The sequence below is a fragment of the Colius striatus genome, chromosome 23 (genome assembly GCF_028858725.1).
Source record: "Colius striatus isolate bColStr4 chromosome 23, bColStr4.1.hap1, whole genome shotgun sequence".
NCBI lineage: Eukaryota > Metazoa > Chordata > Aves > Coliiformes > Coliidae > Colius > Colius striatus.
In genome coordinates, this window is record NC_084781.1 from 6238468 (window position 1) to 6260122 (window position 21655).

A 21655-nucleotide genomic window follows, 5' to 3' on the forward strand; every position below is an offset into this window, starting at 1 on the left:
TGCTGAACAGAACAATGGTGACAAAAGCACAGGGAGCTGAAGTGGTCTTGGAAAGTGCCAGAAAGGACCTTGACAAGAACAAACAAGAGCGAGCCCAGAGACAAGGGAGGGGAAGACGGGGAAGGTAAGTACAAGCTGGATGTCTAGGGCTACAACAGAACATCTCACATGGAGAAAAACACAGCTGCAAACATCACCATCACACAGATCAGGCTCAGAATGATTTAATTTGATTACAAAACCAGATACAGCTGCTGTCCTCCATGAGGCTGAGCCTCCCTGGGTGACCATGCCTGAGCCACAGGGTCCCCTCTGCAGCACCTAAGGGGAAGGAGTGCCAGCTCTCCCACCAGGCAATGGAACCAAAAGTCCTGCAGATGATCCACACAGAGCAGGGCATCTGACAGCAGATGGGAAACCTGCTTCTCGGTCCTTCCCTTCCTGTGGAGTGGCTCCTCTGGACACCCACCGTTCCCTGTGGGCGCTTGTGGTCTCCTTCAGCCAGGGCTGGCAAGCGGCAGCTCAGAGTCCCTCGTGGGGACCCAGGGGGATGTTCCCCACCAGCAGTGGCTGCAGAAGGACTAACCCTGTGCTCTGAGAGCAGCCACAAGGTAGGAGAACACAGACCTGAGCAGAGCATGGGGCTGTCCTAGGCCAAAGGCTGGCCAAGTCATTACAACAATTCGAAGAAATATCAGCAAAAAAATATATCCCCAGAGACATTCTGAGGGAGTTTCACAGGGGGGTTCATCAAAAATAGACTTCTCTCTGCCATGTAAACATTTCCCAGCAGGAGCTGTTCGGGGGGGAGCTGCAGCTGCCTGGCTCAGCACCGTCCATGCCGAGCCCCTGGCGGGTTCCCACCCCACAGAGCCTGTTCCAGCAGCCCGGACCAGTTACTCCAAGTCGCCTCTGATTCACGGCTCTGCCTCACCACCAGCAGAATGCTGATGAGAGAGCTGCTGATTTATTGCAGCCCTGATGTTTCACCACTGGATTAAACAGTCCATAAAATATATTTGGACACGTGAGAGGATTAGAAGAATCCACCTGGGAAGTTCACTTCCTTCTTCCTCCGCTCTCTTTGTAAAGACACTTTATTTCAAGGGCACTGCAGGAACGCAGAGGGGAGGTGGCTGAGCATCACTGAACCCCCCTGCAGTGTGAGGGGGAGCACAGGGGCCTCAGCACCATCTCCCCCAGGCACAGCCTCCTCTTTCAGTTGTGGTACACTTTAATATGCCCCTTTTCATCGAGTCCCAGCTGAAGCTGTGCTGCAGGTAGGAGAGGCCTGGCAGGTGGGTGAAGGAAAAGCCTGGCTCAGAGCAGGACAGGGGCACACGTGCTGCAGCCAAGCCCAAGGGAATTACAGGGGGATGAGGGAGCTCAGGAGCAGGGATTTGCTGCTGAGATCAGAGCAGTTACCAAGAGCTTGCTGTAATGCTGTTACAGCACAGCCAATGTCCCCACCACGTGCCTCCCAGCCAAGCTGGACTGGGGAGAGCTCTGCCAGGGAGCCCGGCCCTCCCTGCCAGCCCCATGGGCCACCTCCTGCCGCTCTCTCATACCCGCTGCAGGAAGCTGCAGTGCAGTTAAAGACCAGGCCTAGGCAAAGGATACACTTTTGCATCCCTCTTGAAGTCTTCTAACCATTTCTTGTTGGCCTCGATCATTCTCTCGATGCTCAGCTTGTCTGGCTCGCGGCTCTGGAAGTGGGAATGCTGGAACAGCCGCAGCTGCTCCCTGTTGCACGGGACAAAGGGGAAGCACAAGTGGGAAAGAGATGAGAGGCAAAGTGATGAGCTGCTACAGAAAGAGCCACAGTTAAAAGCACTCCCAACCCTGGTCCTGCCAAGGGGTCCCACAGCTCTGCCAACTGACAGCAGCCAATTTGCCTACTCAAGATGGAGCTTGTGATTGTTATCTACTTCTTAAATGACATGTGACCTATAAAGCACTCCAGAGAAATGAAAGCAGCCCAATGAAGCCACAGCACTGAAGGCACGAGCCCCTTACTCTGCAGGTACATATCCCAGCCTGTTCTCCAGAGGCCTGGAGCTTCCGCTGAGCAACGGGAATCCACCTGGAAGACAGACATCAAATACAGGACCCAACGAGTCACTCCTGGCAGCTGGGTGCATTTGCCATCTTGTGTGATGGCCACAGCATCATCCCCACGCCCTGATAAGGGGCAGTGCTGGATCTGACCTTACCAGGTGGACCCTGCAGGGCTGTGAAATCCAACAGAGGGGAGACTCACCTGGGAAATATCTGCGCCACTTCTCTGCCAGGAGGTCATCCACCGACTGGGCAGCTGCCACGGACCGCCCAGAGCTCAGCCCCGTGCCCCAGGGCCACTGGGAGCTGGCAGCCCCCAGCCCTGCCAGGGGGGTGTATGCAGAGAGGGGCACCCCGCCGCAGGGTGCCGCAGGCTGCTGACCGCTCCGGGAGCCCAGCACGCCGAGGAACCCATTCAGCTCCTGGCTGAAGCGCTGTAGGGAGCTTGTCAGGTACTGGATCTTGTCCATATGGGAGCCAGGCTGTAAATCCGACCTCAAATCGACTGGCAGAAGGAGAGAGGGAAGAAAGGGGTGAGTGGGGAGGCCCAGCAGCCGCTGCCTGTTGGCAGGAGCCCCCTGCCCGCTGCTCCGTGCCCCGAGCCGAGTCTGATCTGTCTGTGCCACGTGGGACACGGGGGAAAAACCTCCTGTGCAGACAGACTAAAGGTTTTTAAATGCAGGGTGACAGCCAGAGCAGGCCCAGTCCCAGACAGCACGAGGTACAGAGGTGAGAGGGGAAGGCAGAGCGTCACCCCTGGGCCCGGCCGCTTGAGCCGCCCCAGCACTCACATGTGGGCTGCTGCAGGTCCACGCTGCCCGTGCTGCTGGTGTTCTCAGAGCTGCTCAGGTCAAAAGTCACCATCTTCTTGCATGCAGCACCCTTCAGCAGATCTTCATCTGAAAGCTGCTCAAAAGGAAAAGAAGGCTGCTAAACCCTGCTGTTCTGTCCCTGAGGCACAAGAGCTGTAGGAGGGCTGCCTGTGACAGCCCTCGTCAGGACAAGGGCCCTGCAGAGACACGAGCCCAGGGGAGGAGGTGGGCTGTGAGTGCCAGGGGCAGGCCTTAGCCACACTGGTGCTGGTGGTTACCTCCTCCAGCAGTGAGGACTCTAACTGACTCAGTTTCTCTTCTTTCTTGTTCAGCAGCACCTGCCCTTTCTGCACAGCTGACTTCACCTCATCCAACTGCTTTGTTTCCTGCAGGGGATCCCCAGCCAGGCCGAGGAGGAAAACCAAAGGAGGACAGGAAATAATCTGAGTTAGCACTCACAGGGACTGCCATCATCTCACTGCTACTCAGCACAGCAAACTAAGCTCCTGAGCATGGGCTGCACTGCAGCCACCGCTTTGAGAAGCGCTCCTAGTGCAGGGCATGCAGAGCAGAACGGAACTCGGGCATCCTGCTGCTCTGGGCACCATCAGCTGGAGGCCATGCACACACAGCCACTGTGCAGGGCTGCAGCCCCACAGCTGACCCTCAGTGCAGCTGCAGAGGCAGGAAGCCACAGCCCCTGCTGTGAGACAGGCTGTGCCCCAGAGCTCACCTCTTCCAGGTCCCGATGCTGCTGCTGCCGGGCGGCCCTCAGCGCCTGCTGCCTCCTCCTCACGGAGCGGCTCTGCCGTGCCACGAACTCCTTGGCCCTCCTGATGGAGATCCCTTCTGCTGACACCAGGCTCCTGACGCTGCAAGGGAGGGGAGGGCACGGCCCTGGACTCATGCTGCCCGTGGCACCCTCCCCAAAACCCCGCTGGGAAAAGCCCTCGTTGGGAAAAGCAAACCCTGCCCCCAGGTACTCACTGATCCCATGGGAAGCTGCTGGCCTCGTGGCTCTGGGAGGGTGGGGAAGCAGGTTCTCCAGACAAGGGCTAAGGAGGTGAACATGGCAAAAGCTCAGAGATACGGATGGGACACAGAACCCAGGCACCCCTGAGAATCCAGTCAGACCCCAGTTAGGAGCAAAACCTCAGAATGGCATCAGCACGATTCACGCAGAAGGAACAAGAGCTGGGACTTTCAGGGGAGTTACAGCCTCAGATCCCACCAGGCAAACAGCCTTACAGTCAGCTTTACTCACTTGAGTTGTTTCTCTTAGGTCTTCAACGTGGAGCTCAGCTTTTCGTGGAGACTCCGGCTCTTCTTCTGCCTCCAGCTCTTTCAAAGTCTGCTGCCTGCGGCTCACAGCTGCCTCCAGCTCGCTGCCACAAGAAAATGCAACAGCAGCAGCCCTTCGTTAGGCTGCAGGCACACCCAGCCCAGTGATCTGTCTGCCACAGCGTGCAGAGTGACCTCCAGCGTCCAGGAAAGGGCCACAGATGTGCAAAAGAACAGCAGCATCAGGTATGTGGGGGGATGTCAGGCACAAGCCCTGGCTGGGCAGGACATGTCGCTTCACAGCCCTGTCCCAGGGCTTGGGACCATCTGCTCTTTGCCTTTCAGTGCCCCTCTCAAAGCATCTCATTACCCTCTCAAGGCAGAGGTGGAGACAAACAAATGAACCTGACAAGCAGAGGCCAAGGGATGAATTTACACTGTGAGTTATTCCAGACCTGGGCCATGGAGGTCCTGGGCTCTGTGCCTTAACACACAGTTGTGAAAGAACACGGCCCAGCAGGCAAGGAGCTCGGAGGTAAGAGGTTTGTAAGGGGCATAGGGTAGATGTTTTGTACTGGAGGAAGCCCTTCCTACACACACCTGAGGCGTCTCTGCAGCCTCTGGCTTCGGCTCTGTAACAAATCCACCTGGGCCTCCAGCTCAGCCTTCTGGTCCTGGAGCTCCCCGAGAGTGCGGCGCAGGGGCCAGATGGACTCCAGGAGCCTGGCACGCTCCTGCCTGCTCTCCTCCAGCCACCTTTCTGAGGCCACAGCAGCTTCCTAGAACAAAATCAAACCAAGTCCCTCACAGGAACTTCCCCAGTAATCAGAGGCATGTACAGGGTGCAGGAGCTTGCTACAGGAGGTGCCAGAGCTACACAGGCACACGCCAATCCTGGAAGGACAGGACTGGCTCCCCCTTTAGGGAAATGACTCAGAGCTAATCAGTCTCCCAGCACAGGGACACTCCGGGCTGGGGCAGGGAGGGATTTTGAGACTCCCAGTTTAGAAGCAAGTCAGTTGCAGCAGGTGGCTGTGACCCCCAAAAGGAAAGCAAGGCGGCACCTCTCCAGGCCTAAGACACACGCTTCCTGTCCATGCAATACTTTGTATACATACGTCTCTTTCTAGCTCAATCTGTCTGTCTTCATCCAGCAGCTGCTGCCTTTTCTTCCTCAGAGACTCCTCCTGTATACAGATGGGAAAGTAGGTGAGTGGCAGAGCGAGGAGACCGCTGATGCTGAGCAGCACTCGGAGCAACTTCAGCCTGACCTCTGTACCAGACCCTTTCAAACACCTGAGGACCGCTGCCAGCTTTGCTTTATTCCCACACACAAACACGTTTCCCTCCCTTTGAAATCAAGCCAGAAGCTGGGGATATTTGTATCCCTGTGGGAAGCAGAACCCATCCTGCTCAGCCAGGAGAGTTTGTAAGGCACATGTCGCTGTGCTTTTGAGGAGCCTCCAGCATTTCTGCACCTTTTTACCTCCTCACTCCGGTGCTCCTTGGTGAGCAAGGGCTGACGGGAGCAAGGCTCTCTATGGCCATTGCCACGGGCCAGGATGTAAGAGACCTGGCAGGCAAGGGCAGCAGCCAGTGATTTTTGCTGGCTCCACAGGAGCCTTTGGAGTGTCTCCCTCCCCCAGGATCCAGAGATGCTCGTGGCCTTCTCGCAGCACCAGGGAGAAAGAGTGAAATCAGGAAGGCACTGGCTAAAAGCCGGCGTGGTGCTGAACAGGGTGTGCCACCTCGGGAGGCTGTTACAGCCTCTCTACCACTCTTAGAGCCACTCACAGCCTCTGACCTCTGCCAGGAGCCCTGCCCTCGCCTCTGATGGAAGCTTTGCCTCCAAGCTGATGGCAGCAGGAGCCCTGGTATTGGAGCAGGCATCCCCCAGGCAGCTGCCAGAGCAGCAGCATGGGCTGGGAACCCCTGTGGGGCCGACTCACCTGGCTCAGGAGCTGCGCTGACCTGGCTTGGGCTTTCTTCATGCGCAGGTCCAGCTCACTTTCCAAATCCTGCACTCTCCTTTCCTGTACAGAGCCAGGAGTCAGAGACAAGGGCACGAGCTCCTCGCTCCCCAGAGGAGCAGCACGAGCCTGGGACAGCGTGACCTGCGTCACCCCATGCTGCAGAGGGCACAGGGCCCTCTGCTCCTCACCTTCTCCCTGTGCCTGAGCTGCAGGGCAGAGAGCTGCCCGTCCAGCTCTGCCTGCAGAGCCTTGGCCTCGGCGTGGTGCAGCTGCCGCAGCCGGCTCATCTCGGCACACAGCCCCTCGGTCAGCTCTGCCCTGCGCTGCCGCTCCTGCTGGTCACACACAGAGCAAAGGGCTCTGGGCTCTCCAGCAAAACACCATGGGCACACAGCCCCTGCCAGCCCCTGCCACCCTTCCTGCTCTGCCCCCACCCTACCTCCTCCTTGTACTGATCCTGAACCCGGGCTATGGCCTCCTGGTGCTGCGCTTTCAGCCGCTCCAGCTTCCTCTCGTGGTCTCTTTCCACCTCCTGGCGCTTCTCTCGCATGAGCTCACTCAGCTGCAGGGACCACAAGCAGAGGTGTTTCTGTCACCTTCACTGTCACACAGCAGCAGCTCTCCCAGGCCTGAGCTTTGGGGTCCCTTGTGAGCAGCACCAGGCTGTGGCCTGGGTAGTGCAAGGTGAGCACCGTGGCAAGGAGAGATGCTGCAGGATGTCCTTTCCCCAAGCCCCCATCTGGGCAGGAGATGTGGCCTCAGACCTCATGTGCACCCAAGGGGAGGGGGTGAGGAACCTTGAGCAAGCCGGGATGGACACTTGCCTCGCGTTCGTATTCCCTCACTTGAAAGGCTTTCTGCTGCACTTTCTGCTCTGCCCTCTGCAAGTCTTCGTGCAGCTGAGCCTCCTCGCTCCTCTGGGCCTCTGCTATCTGGGTTTGCAGGCTGGAAATGACCTGCCATGAAAGCCACCCACAGAGACTTGTCACCCTTCTGCCGAGAGCCATTTAGTGCCCTCCCACAGAGAGGAAGCGCACGGCAGAGACCGGTGCGTGCAGTCTCACCACCCCCAGCCTGGAGCACATCCAAATGCTGAGCCACATTTAGGAACCAGGAAAAAATTAACACCCTCCCTTCCCTGGCCACCTTTGGTGACAGTGTGGGGAAAACCAACAGCTTACATTCTGAGGACACCATCTTTTACCTTCTGATGCTTCCGTTCTGCCGCAGACTTCAGCTGCTGGAGTTCAGTTGCAAAGTGCTTCTCCAGCTCTTCCACTGCCTACAGGAACCAGAGCAAGAGAGTCTGCTGCAAAAGCTCTGTGTGGAGACGTGCTGTGCATGGCACAGCTCCAATTAACAGCTACTCGTGAGCATCAAAAGCACAAGGGTGAAGCCCTTTCACGCTGGGTTACATACAAGGTGACTTTGCTGCGTGCTCTCCCTCTCAGGAGATCCCAGTGGATCTCAGCCATGTTGGAAGGCCTCCATAGGCCATTTGGATTATTAATAAGCCTGGACAGGGTGCACAGCATGGGCCTGAGCCTAGCTGGCCATAAAGATCTCACCTTCTTCTTCTCCCTGTCTAATCTTTCCTTGAGCTCGCTCAGGAATCGTTCCTTCTCTTGTTCCAGCTCATTCATCTCCTTCTGCTGGGCTTCCTCCACTTCTGCCTTCATTTTCTCCAGAGTGAGCTGCTGTTTCCTCTCCAGGCTCTCCTTCTCCATGACCTGCCGGGATTCCCACTCTGCCCTGAGTTTCTGCAGTGCCACCTCTTGCTCTGCCCTAGCAGGTTTGTGACAAGGAGACGGGCAGGTCGGCATCCATCCCTTGCCACCGGACTGCCCTTAGGAGCCAGAGCCAGGAGAAGACCCTGCTACAGGGTTCATGTCCCCAGGGATGGCAGCAAAACATCTCACCTGATCTTCTCCTCCTCTGCCTGAGTCTCCAGGGCAATTCTGGCTCGCAGCTTGGAGAGTCTCTCGGCTTCTTCTCTTCTGACACGCAGCTCTTCCTCCTCACAAGCCTTTGCCAGATCCTCCTTTAGAGCCCTGAGACACGAGCAGCCAGGGGGAAAGAGAAGAAAAGGTTGCTTTGTGTTTTCGTATGACACCTTGTTTCTGCTGCTTTGTCACTGCACAGACGTGCTCCCTTCCTGGGGGAATTCTTGTGTCTTCCCTCACACCCAGGACACCATTCCCAAGACATTCCACATCACAATACAGTTTCTGGCTGCCTCGCTGTGCTCAGGATGTAAGGACCGAGGCCACCTGAATAAAACACCAGCCTGGAGAGAAAACTCCCCGCAGGGAAAGGACACAGGTCCCAGTGCTGCTCCACTCCCTGGGTCACTGCTGGATTCTGGCTGCTGGCTGGGCTTCACACAGACATCCATACCCTATTCCTGAAAGCCTTGTTTGGAAGTCCCTCAGTAAAACACACAGCACTAGAGTTTCAGAGGGTTCCTCTGGGGTAACCTCATCTCCTCCAACGCTCCAATTTCCAGTCCTGTTAGCACCATTCAGCCCAGGATTTGAGGGTCTGCCAGGTGGTAGAGCTCCAAGCACTGAACTGGAAACTTCTCCCAGGTTAACCATAAGAGACGGGTTCAGAGCCCTGCAAGCTGCATGTGCACCACGTCAGAGCTGAGCTCGCAGGAGATGGCAAGATGCTCTCACGCACGGATCAGCCCACCCCGCTCCTCCCCAAGAGCCTTGCTCCTGCCTCCTTTGCCCACAGCTCTGCAGGGCAGCACCGCTTCCACGGGGCTGGCCCGGAACAGCACGAGCCCATGGCCGTGAAACCGCAGCTAGGAAAGGCTCAGGGAGAAACAGGGGAGATGGAGTGAAACGGGAAAGTACCTGAGGGACTTTTCTTTGTGCTGATGAAGCTTCTCAGCTGCCTCCTCCTCCTGCTGCCTCGTCTCCTCCTGGAATTGCTGCATTTTCTCCTCTTGGTTTTGCAATAAATGCATTTTGTCTCGCTGGGGCTCCAGCTCTGGCTCCTCGTCTGTTCCCTCTGGGGATCGTTCGCTAGGCTGCTGCAAACACTGCTCCTGTTGGATCCCCTTCTGGGGTTGCCTACCAAAACCAGAAAGCTCCTGGGGCAAAGGGGTGACAGAAAACTGCGTAACACGTCAGGAACGGCACCTTCCCCCCGACAGCATCGACTGCAAACCACTGCACGCGGAGCTGCCTCCTCTAGAGGCTTCCCTGCCGGTGAAGGGAGGGGACAGGCAGGATCCCCACGGGCAGGAGTGCAGGGGAGCGGAGGGAGAGGCGGCAGAAAGGCCTCTCACAGGGCTGCTGCAGCACACAGCAAGGCTTGGAGCTCACAGCCCTCAGCAGTGCTGTGCAGCTGGGAGCTGGCGGCACCCTGGACCAGGTACTTCCCTGCCTTTGCCATCGACAGCGTGCTGGGGCTTTGCCAGCTCCAGGCAAGAGAAAGCCCTGAGCGCTCCAAAAACCCAAACCCAATCTGTTTCTAATTAAGTTCTTTTATCAGGCAGAGAGCAGCGAAATTAGCAGGTCTGAGGGAGGCTGAAGTGGAAGGAGGAGAAAATGAAGATTAGGCTAGGGGAAGAAAAAGTGATTCTTTGCTGGTGGAAGCTGGAGCAGCGAGGCCTCCTGGAGCTCAGGCTGCTCACAGGCCTGAGGGGCTTTGCCTTTGCCAGGAACCAGGGGAAAACCAGCCCCGGTAACACAGCCCTGAGTCAAAAAAGGTCACTTGCACAGCCATTAGCAAAATGAACGAGACAGAGGAAAGAGTGGTTGTGTTTTGGCATCCTGCATCACTCCTGCTCCCTGTAAGGCTTCACCTCTGGGCCAGCTGCAGCGATTCCTGCAGGAGTCATTTATCAGGCTGCCCCGCAAAGCCCTTCAGCCTCTTCCTACCCTTTTAATAATTGCTTTAAAAGAGGCTCAGGCACCACCACCCCCCTCAACGCCATTCCTAACAGGAATAGGGAGATCCTGTGCTGGCCTCCACAGCAAAGATCCCTTCCCCACCACTTTGTCCTGAGAGGCACGCTGCCTGCCGTTCCCAGTTGCACCTCTGTCACTTGGCAGAGAAAGCCAAGTCAGCACAGCAGCGGGTGCACACGTGCACAGGGCATCCAGTCAGCCCAGCAACAGACTGCTGGCTTCTGCAGCCAGCCTCAGCTCTGGCCTGGTTGGGTCTTGTCGTTTCTCCTGGCCCGAGTGCGCAGGAAAGCGTTTGTGGGAGGAGGGTGAATGCCTACGGCCTCGTGAGAGACACTGAGGAGGAGGCTTTCCCAGGTACAAAGCAAACAGCTCCTCCTCTGTCCCAGAGTCCTGTGCCTCAGGCCCCAGGGGCTACGCTGCTGTTCTCAGCCTGCCCAGCACAGGCTGTTCACTTGGCGCTCCTGCCAGCCAAGCAGCTGCTTGGCTCCGCACGCAGAGGCACTGGGGCTGCGCTGTGCCCACCGAGCCGCATCTCCCAGCCTGCTGCCTTCACACACTGCCTTCCAACGCCACAGAGGGGAAGGAAAGGACAAAGGCTGTTCTGCTTACGCTGCCAGAGGGCTCAGGGGAAGCCCTTCCTCTCTGTGTGGGGCAGCTTGGCCCTGCAGCAGCCCCCCGGCCGGCTCCCGCGCCACAGCCTCGTCCTCACAGGCATTTGCTAAAGCACAACGCTGCTCCTCTGGCAGGTCACCAGCACCTTCATCCCTCTCGCTTTGCAGCACAAAAGAAGCAAGAGAAGGACCAGATTAGGATGGACCAGAGTGGAGTGGGTGCTGCAGGTAGAGGGGAGGGAGAAGAGGGGTGTGCAGCACCGAGCCATGCCTGCCAATGGGACCAGCGTGGGGCTGCCAAAGCCCCCACCACCCCAGCCCTGCCAGGCTAACAGGAGGAGCTCGTGTTCTGTCTCAAAACGGAGCTGAGGAGCTCGTGTTCTGTCTCAAAACGCTGACTCCTTTCCCTTGGGTCGTCCCCCTCTTCCCAGGCCCTTAGAGAACTTGCCCAAGGTAAGGCAGCCCTATTAACCATACTCACTGTCCAAAGTACAGATGGAAACATTGGCAGACATGTTTACATCTACAGTCCTACTTCATCTTGGAGCACAGAGCTGAGAGACAAGGCAAGCATGAGCTCATTTTACAGGCAGAGAGAAAGAGAAGCACAGCTGGGAAGCAGGTAGCAAGTGATAAGGAGACAATTCCTGCGGGCAGAACACATTTTCAGGGACCTTGGCATGAAGAGCTCCTCTAAGAACAAGGCTGTGAGCCTCAGTGCATGCAGCCTCTCGTTAAGGTGGATTCCTGTGAGCTTCTTCAGTTCACAAGTTTTCCTGGGACAGGAAACAGCTTCTTGGTTCCCAGTGCCCCAAAGTGTATATAACTCTGAACAGAGGCCAAGAGTTCTGCCACGATTCGTCTCCAAGTGCCACATGCTGCGGCTCTCAAAGGGTGAGGGGTGAGAGAGAGCAGGGGGCCCACTGCTCAGCACACTTCAGCTCTTTGATACGAGTCACCTCACTCGGGCTGAAGACAGCTCCTCTAGGTCTCACAGGACCTAAGGATCAGGAAGGCAGCATCACCCATGGGGTGCACCCTAGAGCCAGTCCTAGACACCAGGACATCAGATGGCTCAATGCTCACACCATCTGCTCTAGGCCACCTCCAGGGAAGGAGGTGGAAGAGAACTGTTTACACTGCAGCTGGACTCTCCTGCCAACAGGAACAGGCAGCAGGCCGGCCCTGGGAGCCTTCTGCCACAGCTCTGCCCAGAGAGGAGCCTGCAGCCCAGCAGCACCAGCGCTGACCGAGCCTGGGGGCTGTCTCACAACTGGGAAACTCTGTCATCAGGCGAGTCTGCCACAGTTAAATGCCACAGGGCATCACACACCATGTCAACAGGTTCAGATCATCTTGGCCAGAGCGTGACCTTTGCAGCCTTAGGGAAAAGTCAGAGAGCTGTAAGGCAAACAGCAGCCAGCTCCACACCCGACAAAAGAAAGGCAGGCACTTTGGCTGCCCACCCAGCCAGAGGCTGAAACAAAGCTAGCATCTGCTGTGGCTGTGCTAAGGAGGTGACAGGAGCAGGGAGAGTTTCAGTGGGAAAGTCCCTGTGAGAAGCTGCAGCATCTGGGCCAGCTGTAGAGGGAACGCAGTGCCCAGGGGACAGGGCCCAGAGCAGAGCAGGGCCGGATGGGACAGGGGAGTCACTCGGGCTGCCCAGGCCCCTGGGCTGCTCTGTTTGTACCGTACCTCTCAGCAGCTTCTGCTCTTTCGCTTTTCTCTTCCTCTATACTGGCTTTGCTTAGGGCTTTTTCCTCTTCTCCCTGGGCCTGCAGGCAAAAGCAAACAGTGTGGAGCTGGCTGGCTCCCTGAGCAGCGAAGCCTCTCGGGACCCTGCCGGGGCTGTGCTGGCGGGCAGGACGGCGCTGAGCCCAAGGACCAGCACCCAGCTCAGCTCCCCAGGCCTGGAGGTTACTTTTTAAGTAGGGAAGATCAGCTCCCTGTCAGCACTAAGCACTTGGGACACAGGTCTGGCTTTTCTCCTGGAGCTCATCCTACATACCCAAGTACCACTAAACTCCCTGAGAAGCACAGGATCTCCAGGGCAATGTCACACCTACAGAGCAAAGCAACGTGCTGTGGCCATGAAGCACGTCGATATATTGGCTGGGACCAAAGTGCTGATGGGGCTCAGCCCGGCCTCATGTCCTGGGTTTCAGGCAGCCCATGATGGGCACCACACACAGAGCCCAGGGGCTGCCAGCTGCACACCCCAGCACGCAGCCTGGGTGCTGCAGAGGAAGCTGGCTCCCTCAGCAACACACAGAGCAGCTTCAGGTGGCTTCTTCTGACCCAGGAAACGCTCGAGGTGTACATAGCAAATACTGGGATATGAAATAGTCAGCTGCTGCCCTTGCCACCCGCCGGCTCCCAGGTGCCTCTGTCCCCAGGGCAGGCACACAGGGATGCAATAGGCACTCCATGCTTCACCTGGGGAGGGGAAGAGCTGCCCTTTGAGCTGCCAGCCCCACAACAGGAGGCAGTAAGGGCTCATCCTCCCTGCTGAGGGTGAAGGGCCCCAGAAGTGCTGCCCATTCCTAAATTCGTAGCACTGGCAGATGAGTTCAGCCCTCCCCATGCAGGAGTGTGCTGTGCAGCAGGGCCAAAATAAGCCAGAATTAAACCAGCAATAATTTATGCAAATGTTCAGCAGAGCACACATCAGAAGGATTCCCTGCAAGTGCTGTCACCTCCCATCACATCAGCCTGGGCAGAGCTCTCACAGGCAGCTCCCCCTCCCAGCCTCTCTCCTGCCCCACTGGAAAGAACAACTCCAATCCTCAGGAACCGAGGAGCTCAGCAAACATTTCCCAGTTCAAAGAGGCTGTGTTGCTGCTGCTCAGCAAAGGGAAGAAGCCAGCACAGGCAGAACGCAGCAGGCACACGCTTCCTTTTCCCTTCACATCCCATTACGCTCATGATTAGGCACAAGAGGACAGGTGTACTCTGCAGACACAGCCTTACAAACAGGGTTGCTCCTTGCTGCTGGACAGGTGGCAGGTTTGCCACTCAGGGGCTCCTCCAGTGCAGCTGATGGACTCGCTTACAATCAGAGCAAGGCTGAGTAAGCCCAGCTGGAGCCTGACCCCGCCCCATCAGCCCCACGATGCCAGCTCCCAAGGCTCAGGAAGCTGACTCGAGGACATGCTGAGCACACAAGGGTGACACCTCAGGAAGCACAGCAAGGTTCTTCGCTCACAAGTGCCCCATCAGAGCCACATCCCAGGCTGACGTGGGATGGGATGCAGACGTGTGCCCCAGACTCACCGGAAGGAACCTACTTCTCCTTCTCCATGGAAGCAGGTAAGACAACCAAGTGCTTAAAAGCAAGCTTTTCTCTACCAAAAAAACTGACAAAGGGACTTTACCTCCTTTTCTTTGCATTTCTACTATCGTGTGCTGTTATGCACATCCTTTCCATCTGCTCAGGAGAAAGAAAAGGATGAAAAGACCTCACAAAAGAAAAGGGCAAATAGTCTCTGTTTCCCCATATTCCCCAGAGATGGTATGTTACCCTGCCCACTGGCTGCTGCTCCCCACTCAGAGCACTCACCTTGCACATGGGGCCATCCAAGGCAGGAGACAGAACCTCCCCAACCACGACCCGCTCAGAAAACCGACTCTGGAAACCCAAATCCTAAAGGAGAAAGCAGAAAAGGATCAGTGATGAGCACATGCAGGGTGGCCAGAGATCCTGAGACCAAAATCCTCCCTCGGCTTGGAATCCACACTCCTCCCACCGACAGCCAGGCCTTGGGAGCACTTGATATTGGAACACTGAAAGGTTTACATGGGAAATGGCTATGCCAAGACTCGGGCCTGCACCCGAGGGTGGGTCACATCTGTGCTGCAGTGCCAGGAGACTCTGGTGGGGGCTGCAGCAGCAGCCAGCTGGGCTGTGTCCCCAGGTGACACAGGGCAGCAGATCTGCCCCCAGCCTCTGCTGCTCTCCTTTCCCATACTGCAGCAGGTTTCCTAGATTTTCCCTAGGAGTCAGCTCCTGCAGTTTGCCCACGAGCTCTTCGCTCCCTGAGCCGATTGTCCCTCCTGCCCAGGAGCCAGCAGGACAAAGAGCCGTGTTAGAGGCAGCAGGCAAGTGCCAACACCCAGCCCTGTGCTAACACGGACAAATAATGATATTCTCAGCCGTTTGCTGGCCGTGCTGCCTCTGCTCCCACTGGCAGATGGCACCAGCAGTCTCCTGTGGAGATGAAGAGATGCTGATGGGCATCTCCCCCCATCTAGGGGACACCCTCCTCCCTCCAGCCCTTCAGGAGCCAGGTCTGCCAGCCAGCCAGCCTCCTCTTACAAAGAGCAGCTCAGGCCCTTAAAGCTGAGTTTTCACATTGCTTATTATTTTCCTTTTATTGCAATTACCCAAGCACGGTCCCAGCTCTTTGTGACCTACTTTTGCAGGGATGTTGCCTCACCCCCTGACAGAGCCTGCTAAGGGCAGGATGACATTGCAGGCACCTCAGTAGGGTGCCTGGGCCATGAGAGCTGGGTGCCACGGTGACTGTCCCCAGGGGAACGTGAGCCCACAGCCCAGGCACAAGGAGCTTGCTGGGACTCACCACAGGGCGCAGCAGCTCACAGTCAAAGATGTCTTGTGAGTCCTCCTCACAGCCAACGGACTCGGATCCCTTGGAGAGCTGAGAGGAGACATGCATTACAGCCTGTACCTGTCCTAGCCCTGCAGCCTCACCCAGGCATTTCCAACGAGATGACAACACCTACTGGGAAGATGCTTCTGGCTCCTCTATAATGCAGGGAAGAAGGGATGACTGAACATCACAGGGAAGACACTAACAGTGTGACCCACAAGACAAGCACAAAACAGCACTTCACAGGAAGGCAGGGGCAGGTTTGGGGACCGGGGAGGGCAAAGAAGTGCTCTTCAAATATTCCTGGTAAAAAGCACTTGCTTCCTGTCCTCTTCCTTCTGCAAGGAACAGCTTTATAGCTTATCATTTCTCAGGGAGACTACCAGTCAGCAGAACTAGAGAAATCAAAATCAGCTGGAAGGAAGCTAGATTGGAATGAGGGAGTTTTTTTCAGATCTGTGTTTCTGAAGACACTGAAGCAGAGTGGATAGCATGCACCTGTCTGGCAGCCCATGTGCAGGGGCCAGACCATGAGCCCCTCAGCACTTCAGGGTGCTCCCCCTGCCGGAGAGTGCCTAAAGTCTTGGCTCAGCCTGTTCTGCCTGTTCTCCTCCCAGAGAGGGACAGAGAGCAGCAGTGGGCAGACTGGAAGGCACTGTGCTCAGCAGAGTGGGGCTCCAGCAGCAGAGCCAGCCCCGAGGTGCCGTCCTTCCCCCGTGACCTCGCGCCTCCCCGGCGCAGCCTTGCTGCGAACATCGCAGCTGGCAGCTCGCTTTACACTTTTGGCCCATCTCTGCGTAAGCTGAGAGAAACAACAGAAGGAGAGAAACAAAGCAGCACGGACAGCTGGGCTCGGTGTGAACTTCATTATGAAACCTGCTTGCTTAGTACAGATGGCAGCACTGAAAGCTGAGACTTATTTCTCCTCCAAGACTCGCGACGTGCGTCACGGTTCGGGGTTTTTGCCTGTCGGATGCTTTGGACAGCACTCTGTGTGTGCCTAACGGAATGGTTTCCTAGCCTGGGACTAAAGAAGCCAATCTGGGAGTTGAGAGCACTCGTGTTCCCCCCCAGGAACACCCAGCTGACACAGAAAGTGCTTACACAGACTCAGCAGCAACCGAGGAAGTGCTCCGAGAGCTCTCCCGAGCCGGGGCCTTACGCTGCGAAGGAACGGCCCCAGGGCTCCCACAGCGAACCCAGCCCGTGCAGGCAGGTCTCTTACTTTGCCAGCATCCAGCCTGCTGTCTGTTTGCAGATCAGCTGCTGCTTCTTCCCTCGTTTCATCCACTGTCTTTTCCCCACCAGACACAGCATCCATGGTGGCAGCCACGCTCGCTGCCTCACATGCCTCAGCAGCCTCAGAAGCCGGAGACGCCGCTCGAGGTTGCCCAGGACCACCGGGCACATCTGTCCCTGCTGTGCTCCTTTCCCCCAGAGCCTGGGGCAGCTCAGCAGCTGCAGAGATGTCACCTTCCACCTCAGCATCCTGTTTTCCCCGTAGTTCACTCCCAGCGAGTTTCCCCTCAGACCCTTCCTCGTCCTGGCCAGACAGGCTACCATCAGCCTCGCCGGGAAGGACGTGAACTGGAGTCGGAGGGCATGCAGCATCAGAATCCAAGGAAGACTCTTGCCCTTCTTCAGGATGTCTTGATTTTAAAGACTCCTAGGCAGCAAGTCAAAGAGTTATAGCTAGAACTTTCTTTGCACCCTCTCTGAGAGGATGCAGGGGTCAGAAATAGCACAGGTTCTCCTACAGCAAGCAGGGAAATATCAAAGCTTTAGGGGCAACTTCAAAAGCGCTCCCTTGCAAGGATGGGAAACTTCATTCAGAGCAACACAGTCATTTCTTGGGCTCAGGCTTTCTTTTCTGTGTTGCTTTTTTACTCCCAGGGTCTCAGAGGCTAAGAGTTAGCAGGGGTTGCTGTGAGGCCCACCATCCTTGGGAGCACCCTGTGTGCTCTGAGGTAGAGCTATTTCTGCCTCCACATTGGGTCTGTCCAGCAAGAGACAGAGACTGTCACTGGACACAACCTCTGCTTGAAATCAGCAGAGGACAGTTGGTAGGATACAATCACCCCATCCTGATTTCTGCCTCCGCTTTGAGCCCAGCATGAGACTGTGATTCATCGGACTGAGAAACAGCAAAACTCGCTGGCCCTGGAGGAAAAACTGTCCCCAGGTAAAGCTTAGTCACCCAAAGGTTTGGCTGCCTCTCCCAGCAGTGGGGAGGCCCACAAGGCTCCCAGTAAACCTTGCCACAGCCAGGAGGAAGCGGGAGCAGGATCCCTCATCAGCATGTGAACAAAGGTGGCGGCATGTCTCACTTCCTCACTGTTTTATTAGCGCTGCGGTGTCTTGTCAAACATTAGCTGCATCCTGTGTACAGCGTGTACCAAGCACTGAGTGCATATTGTAACGAGGCATTTTTATCAAAGTGCAACTGGAATGCTGTCAGCTCTCACCCTGGAGCTGCAGCAGAGCGAGAGGACGGCTCCTCGCACATCGTTTGTCTGAGAGAGCTTCTCCGGGCCGAGCAAGCCATCCATCAGCCCGCAGAAGTCAGCGGCTGCTTTCCCAAAAGCCTGTTCACAGCCTCGTCTCCAACGCACAGGGCAATAACTGACAGAGTAGGTGAGAGCTAACCCACGGACAGCCAAGCCAACCAAGGTGCTCTGTTTCCAAGAGGGCACTCTAGCCACTACACAACCCTCACACCTCAACGGCTTGCTGCAAAATGCCTTTCCTCCTGCCCAAGGGCTGGGGCTGCAGGCTGAGGCTCACTCCCAGGAATGCTTTTCTACCGCCATCTCATGGCAATACAGGAGAACTTTCTTTTCCCGGGCAGCAACCTCTTAACCGCGACTGAGATCTCGCCCATCTGGCTTAGCAGAGCCTGGCTGCTGGGCAGCAATTGCAGTTTCATAATGGATTCCTGAAGCCCTGCTGCGGCATTGAAATGCCAAGACAGCTCTTTGTTCCTGGCCACCTTAACGTCTCGGTGACAAATTGGGCCCTGACAGGCTGCTGGTTGTTTGGAGAGGAGAGAAGGCCTCTCTTTTTCACACCCAGTTTAGCATAAGCCTTTGCAGTTTCTGCCCAGCATTGTGAATGGGTTCTCCAGCCAAGCACTTTACAGCTTGATGCCTGTATCCTCTGAAAAGGATAAGGGAAATACTGGAAAACACTTTCAAAGAAATTAATTTGCCTTTCAGATACTGGAACAGGATTTTCTAAGCTGTGAGAGGAGATCAATGTCAGCCCAAAGAGGCTGAATCCCTAGAGCTGCTTGCAACACACTTCCCATTGTGTCCTTGTCAGCCTAAGCCTGATCCCTGCTGAGGAGGCACGGAAAGCAGAGCCCCTTGTGCTCCTGAACTGAGGCTCTGTGCCTGAGCCATGGAATTCAGCAGCAGCGCGAGAACAAAACAGCTTTTAGGTCACCTCAGGAAACTGGGCACGTGTGGTCCTGATGGAAGTTGCTAAGATACTCGTGGAACAGCATCTGCAGAGTACATTCCCCCCTCCTCAGCAGTGTCAGCCTTGCAGCTTCAGCTGAGAACAAGCCTTCTTTCTACCCTCGCTGAGAAAAAGCAACGTGAAGCCAAGCTGTGCCTCTTCCTCCAGAAGCCTCCATCCCACAGGGGAGGGAGAGCCCATTTCCAGCTCGTCTGTCTCACCTCCATGGCTTTTGGATTCTCTGCTTTAGAATGAAACAAAGCTCCACCCAGAGAAAAGACACCATCTCCTCAAATCCCTCCTCATCTCCCAAACCATGAGCAGCCTCGTTCAAGCACGGATTTGCCTGGGATCACCTCCCTCAGCCCTGCTGTAGGGCCGCCTTCTCCATCAGTCTGCTCCAGGTGGCTCCAGCTCGTAAGTGACAGAGGAAACTCGTTCCCCCAGCAGCGTTCCTGCCCTCTCACAGCTCAGACCAGGCGCTGGCTGGTGGAGCCACAGCTGCCCTTCTTCCCCTGCCAGCAGCCACTGTCTTACCTCGCAGTCAAAGGTGCTCCCCAGGGCGCCGATATCCATGTGCAGGTTTTGGAACAGTCTCGCAGTCCCACGGAGACTCTAAAGGTATGAACAAAGGAGATGGGCAATGTTGAGTCCTGCCCTCTGCAACCCCAAAGGCCACAAACCAGCCATGAGCAGGGAATCACTGGCTGGTCACTCCTGGAGGCTTCCCCCGCTGTGGTTACAGACACGTTCAGAGCCAAGGCACGCCAGCTACCTCGTTCTCACTGTCATCCTCTTCACTTCTCCCTTTATAGAGAGCTCCTGTGTCCAAGGAACTCTTCTCTTCACACACCATGGCCAGCAACTTCTTGGTCTGGCTAGTGGGCTTAAAGGTCTCTGCAGGCTGGGAAGTCAAGAAGAAAGAGAAGTGAGAGGAGAGGCAAAGAGAGACGGGAGATAAACCTACCAAGACACCACCCCCAGGCCCATGGCCTTTGTCAGAGTGCTTTCCAGGGCATGTTCCCAGAGAAGACTGAGCCTCACCTGTGGCCCTGCTTTGGCCAGGAGGCTGGATTCCCCCGAGTTGCCCAGGTCGGAGCCCAGCGAGGTGAGCGGGATGCCACGCAGCGGGGGCAGGACAGGTACTGGCAGGGCACTTGAGGGCTGGAGCACACACAGGGGTTCGGTGAGAGCAGAACTGCTTATTCCCAAAAGGCAGAAATCAAGGAGAGTGGCCCCATTTACTCCCCCATTCCCAAAGGCCCGTGTGAGCACGGCGATTCACTTCACAGCACTGAGGGGATTCAGAAGACAAATGGGCATCACTCCGAAACCCAAGCGAGAGAAACCACCCCGATGGCAAGAAGCCTCCTGCTCTGCACAAGCTGCAGTTACCACAACCCAGGCTGCTTGCTCACCTTACCCCAGGGGGAAGGAAAGCACTGCAAGCAGGGTCTACTCACGGTGAGCCGCTTCAGTGACTCTTTCTCCTTCTTGTCTTTCTTCTCTTTCTTCTTTTCTTTCTTTTTCTTCTTGTCTTTCTTCTTCAAGCTGGCAGCTGCCTGCAGCTTCTCCCGCTCCCGAATGACAAGCTCTCTGTAGAAGGCATCACAGGGGTGGTCCCACATGGACTGGCCATTAGCGAAGTTGAAGTAATAGACATCACCGGTCACATCTTGGCTGTAAGGCAGAAACGGCAGGAGGTGAAAGAACAGAAGAGCAACACACTGGAACATTCTTAGTGGACCGTGCAGACACCTGAAGCTCAATGATGAGGAACACAACGACTCCAAAGACCCGTGGCTGTGGGGAAGTAGCTCTCCTAGAGATTGCTGATGCCCTGTTCCAACTTACCAAACGCTCCTTCCCCTTATTCCATCTTCCCAAGGACACCTGAGCTCCCCCATCCCCAGGAAGCACGTAAGTTGTGGCCATACTCCCCTTCAACACACAGTCCCCAGCTCTGCAACCAACAAGGGTGGCACAGAGGAAGGTGGGAGAGGCTGGGAGTTCCCCGGACAGAGCACTCACCAGGCCTTCCATTCAGGTGGCAACGAGGCCGCGATGCCTTCGCGGGCCACCCAGATCAGCTCTGGCTCCTTCTCAGGGTCGATCCCAATGTCCCGTGCAAAACTCTGGATTTCTAGGAAAACAAGAGAGGAACCTGTGCAGTGTCTACAACGGGCACCACACAGCACAACCTCCTCAGCTAAGCCACAGACACCCTGGGAAACCCGGACCTCGAGACCAGGCTGCTCCACGCTGCCAGGACGGCCCCTCACGTCAGTGAGTCCTTCCAGGCTGGTACAGCAGCGAGACACGCTGCACAGCGGCATTTGTCTTTGCAATCACACAGCTACCTTCCTCGGTGGGAATGTACGGCTCGTCATCTTCCTCCAGGATGAGCTGGTCCCCCACACGCAGAGCTCCCGCCATGGCTCCCCGCGCCTGGCGGGGAAAGGGAGGGTCACGGATCGCACAGCGCGGCCGGTAGCCGAGCCCCGCCCGCTCCCTGTCCTCAGCCCGCTCCGGATTTACAACGCTGACGTAAAGGCCGGCTCGGAATGGGCCGTTAATCCCGGCCCAGCGGCACCCCACACGCGGGCAGCGCGCTCCAGGCCCCCGCCTCCCGCGTCCCTCCGCCGCGGAACGGAGGCAGGCCGGGCCGGGCGCCGCGCTCCCCCCCGCGGCCCGCAGGCTGCGGCTCGGCTGGGCCCCGCTCACCGGGGCCGCTCGTGCGGCGGCGATGGCGGCGGCGGCCGCTGCCACGGACGCTCCCGCGTCGCCCGGGGCCGGCGGCGGCGGGTCCCGCCCCCGCTCCACTGCCATTGGGCGGCGCAACAGCGCGCGGCACCGGATTGGCCCGCGCTGCTGTGACGTCAGCGCCGCGGCGCCTGCCGGGGTCTGTAGTCCGGGCGGGGCCGGGCG

At 56.9% G+C, this 21655-nt stretch overlaps 1 protein-coding gene across 6 annotated transcripts; it reads right to left on the reverse strand.

Moving 5' to 3' along the window:
- Window positions 1-254: 254 nt before the first annotated feature.
- Window positions 255-21513, reverse strand: CEP164 (centrosomal protein 164). 6 transcript variants are annotated; one of them, XM_062014235.1, is made up of 30 exons: window positions 21452-21513; window positions 21088-21175; window positions 20759-20870; window positions 20191-20407; window positions 19772-19891; window positions 19503-19631; window positions 19265-19342; window positions 16494-16934; window positions 15239-15316; window positions 14218-14301; window positions 12354-12433; window positions 8986-9204; window positions 8044-8175; window positions 7693-7909; window positions 7329-7406; window positions 6949-7080; window positions 6564-6686; window positions 6313-6459; window positions 6101-6184; window positions 5270-5338; window positions 4752-4930; window positions 4135-4255; window positions 3858-3925; window positions 3604-3742; window positions 3149-3256; window positions 2850-2964; window positions 2261-2563; window positions 2017-2083; window positions 1621-1743; window positions 255-1291 (listed from the first exon to the last, which is right to left on the reverse strand). In XM_062014235.1, exons 2-30 carry the CDS (start codon window positions 21161-21163, stop codon window positions 1219-1221), a joined length of 3912 nt encoding a protein of 1303 aa, XP_061870219.1. In that variant the 5' UTR covers window positions 21164-21175; window positions 21452-21513; the 3' UTR covers window positions 255-1218. The 6 variants fall into 6 exon arrangements, with proteins under 6 accessions (XP_061870219.1, XP_061870220.1, XP_061870222.1 ...); XM_062014236.1 differs by lacking the exon at window positions 21452-21513 and having other exon boundaries at window positions 6313-6456; window positions 21088-21252; XM_062014238.1 differs by lacking the exons at window positions 21088-21175; window positions 21452-21513 and adding an exon at window positions 20968-21042.
- Between the last annotated feature and the right edge of the window lie 142 nt (window positions 21514-21655).

What these genes read in the sequence shown, in the direction of transcription:
- CEP164 (XM_062014235.1), bottom strand. Translation starts at nt 21,163, where the DNA reads ATGGCGGGAGCTCTGCGTGTGGGGGACCAGCTCATCCTGGAGGAAGAT. An exon ending in AGATTGAGCTAGAAAGAGAC is followed by an intron (nt 4,931 to 5,269) that starts GTATGTATACAA and finishes ATTTTGTTCTAG; the next exon opens with GAAGCTGCTGTGGCCTCAGA. An exon ending in ACCTAAGAGAAACAACTCAA is followed by an intron (nt 3,926 to 4,134) that starts GTGAGTAAAGCT and finishes TCACCTCCTTAG; the next exon opens with CCCTTGTCTGGAGAACCTGC.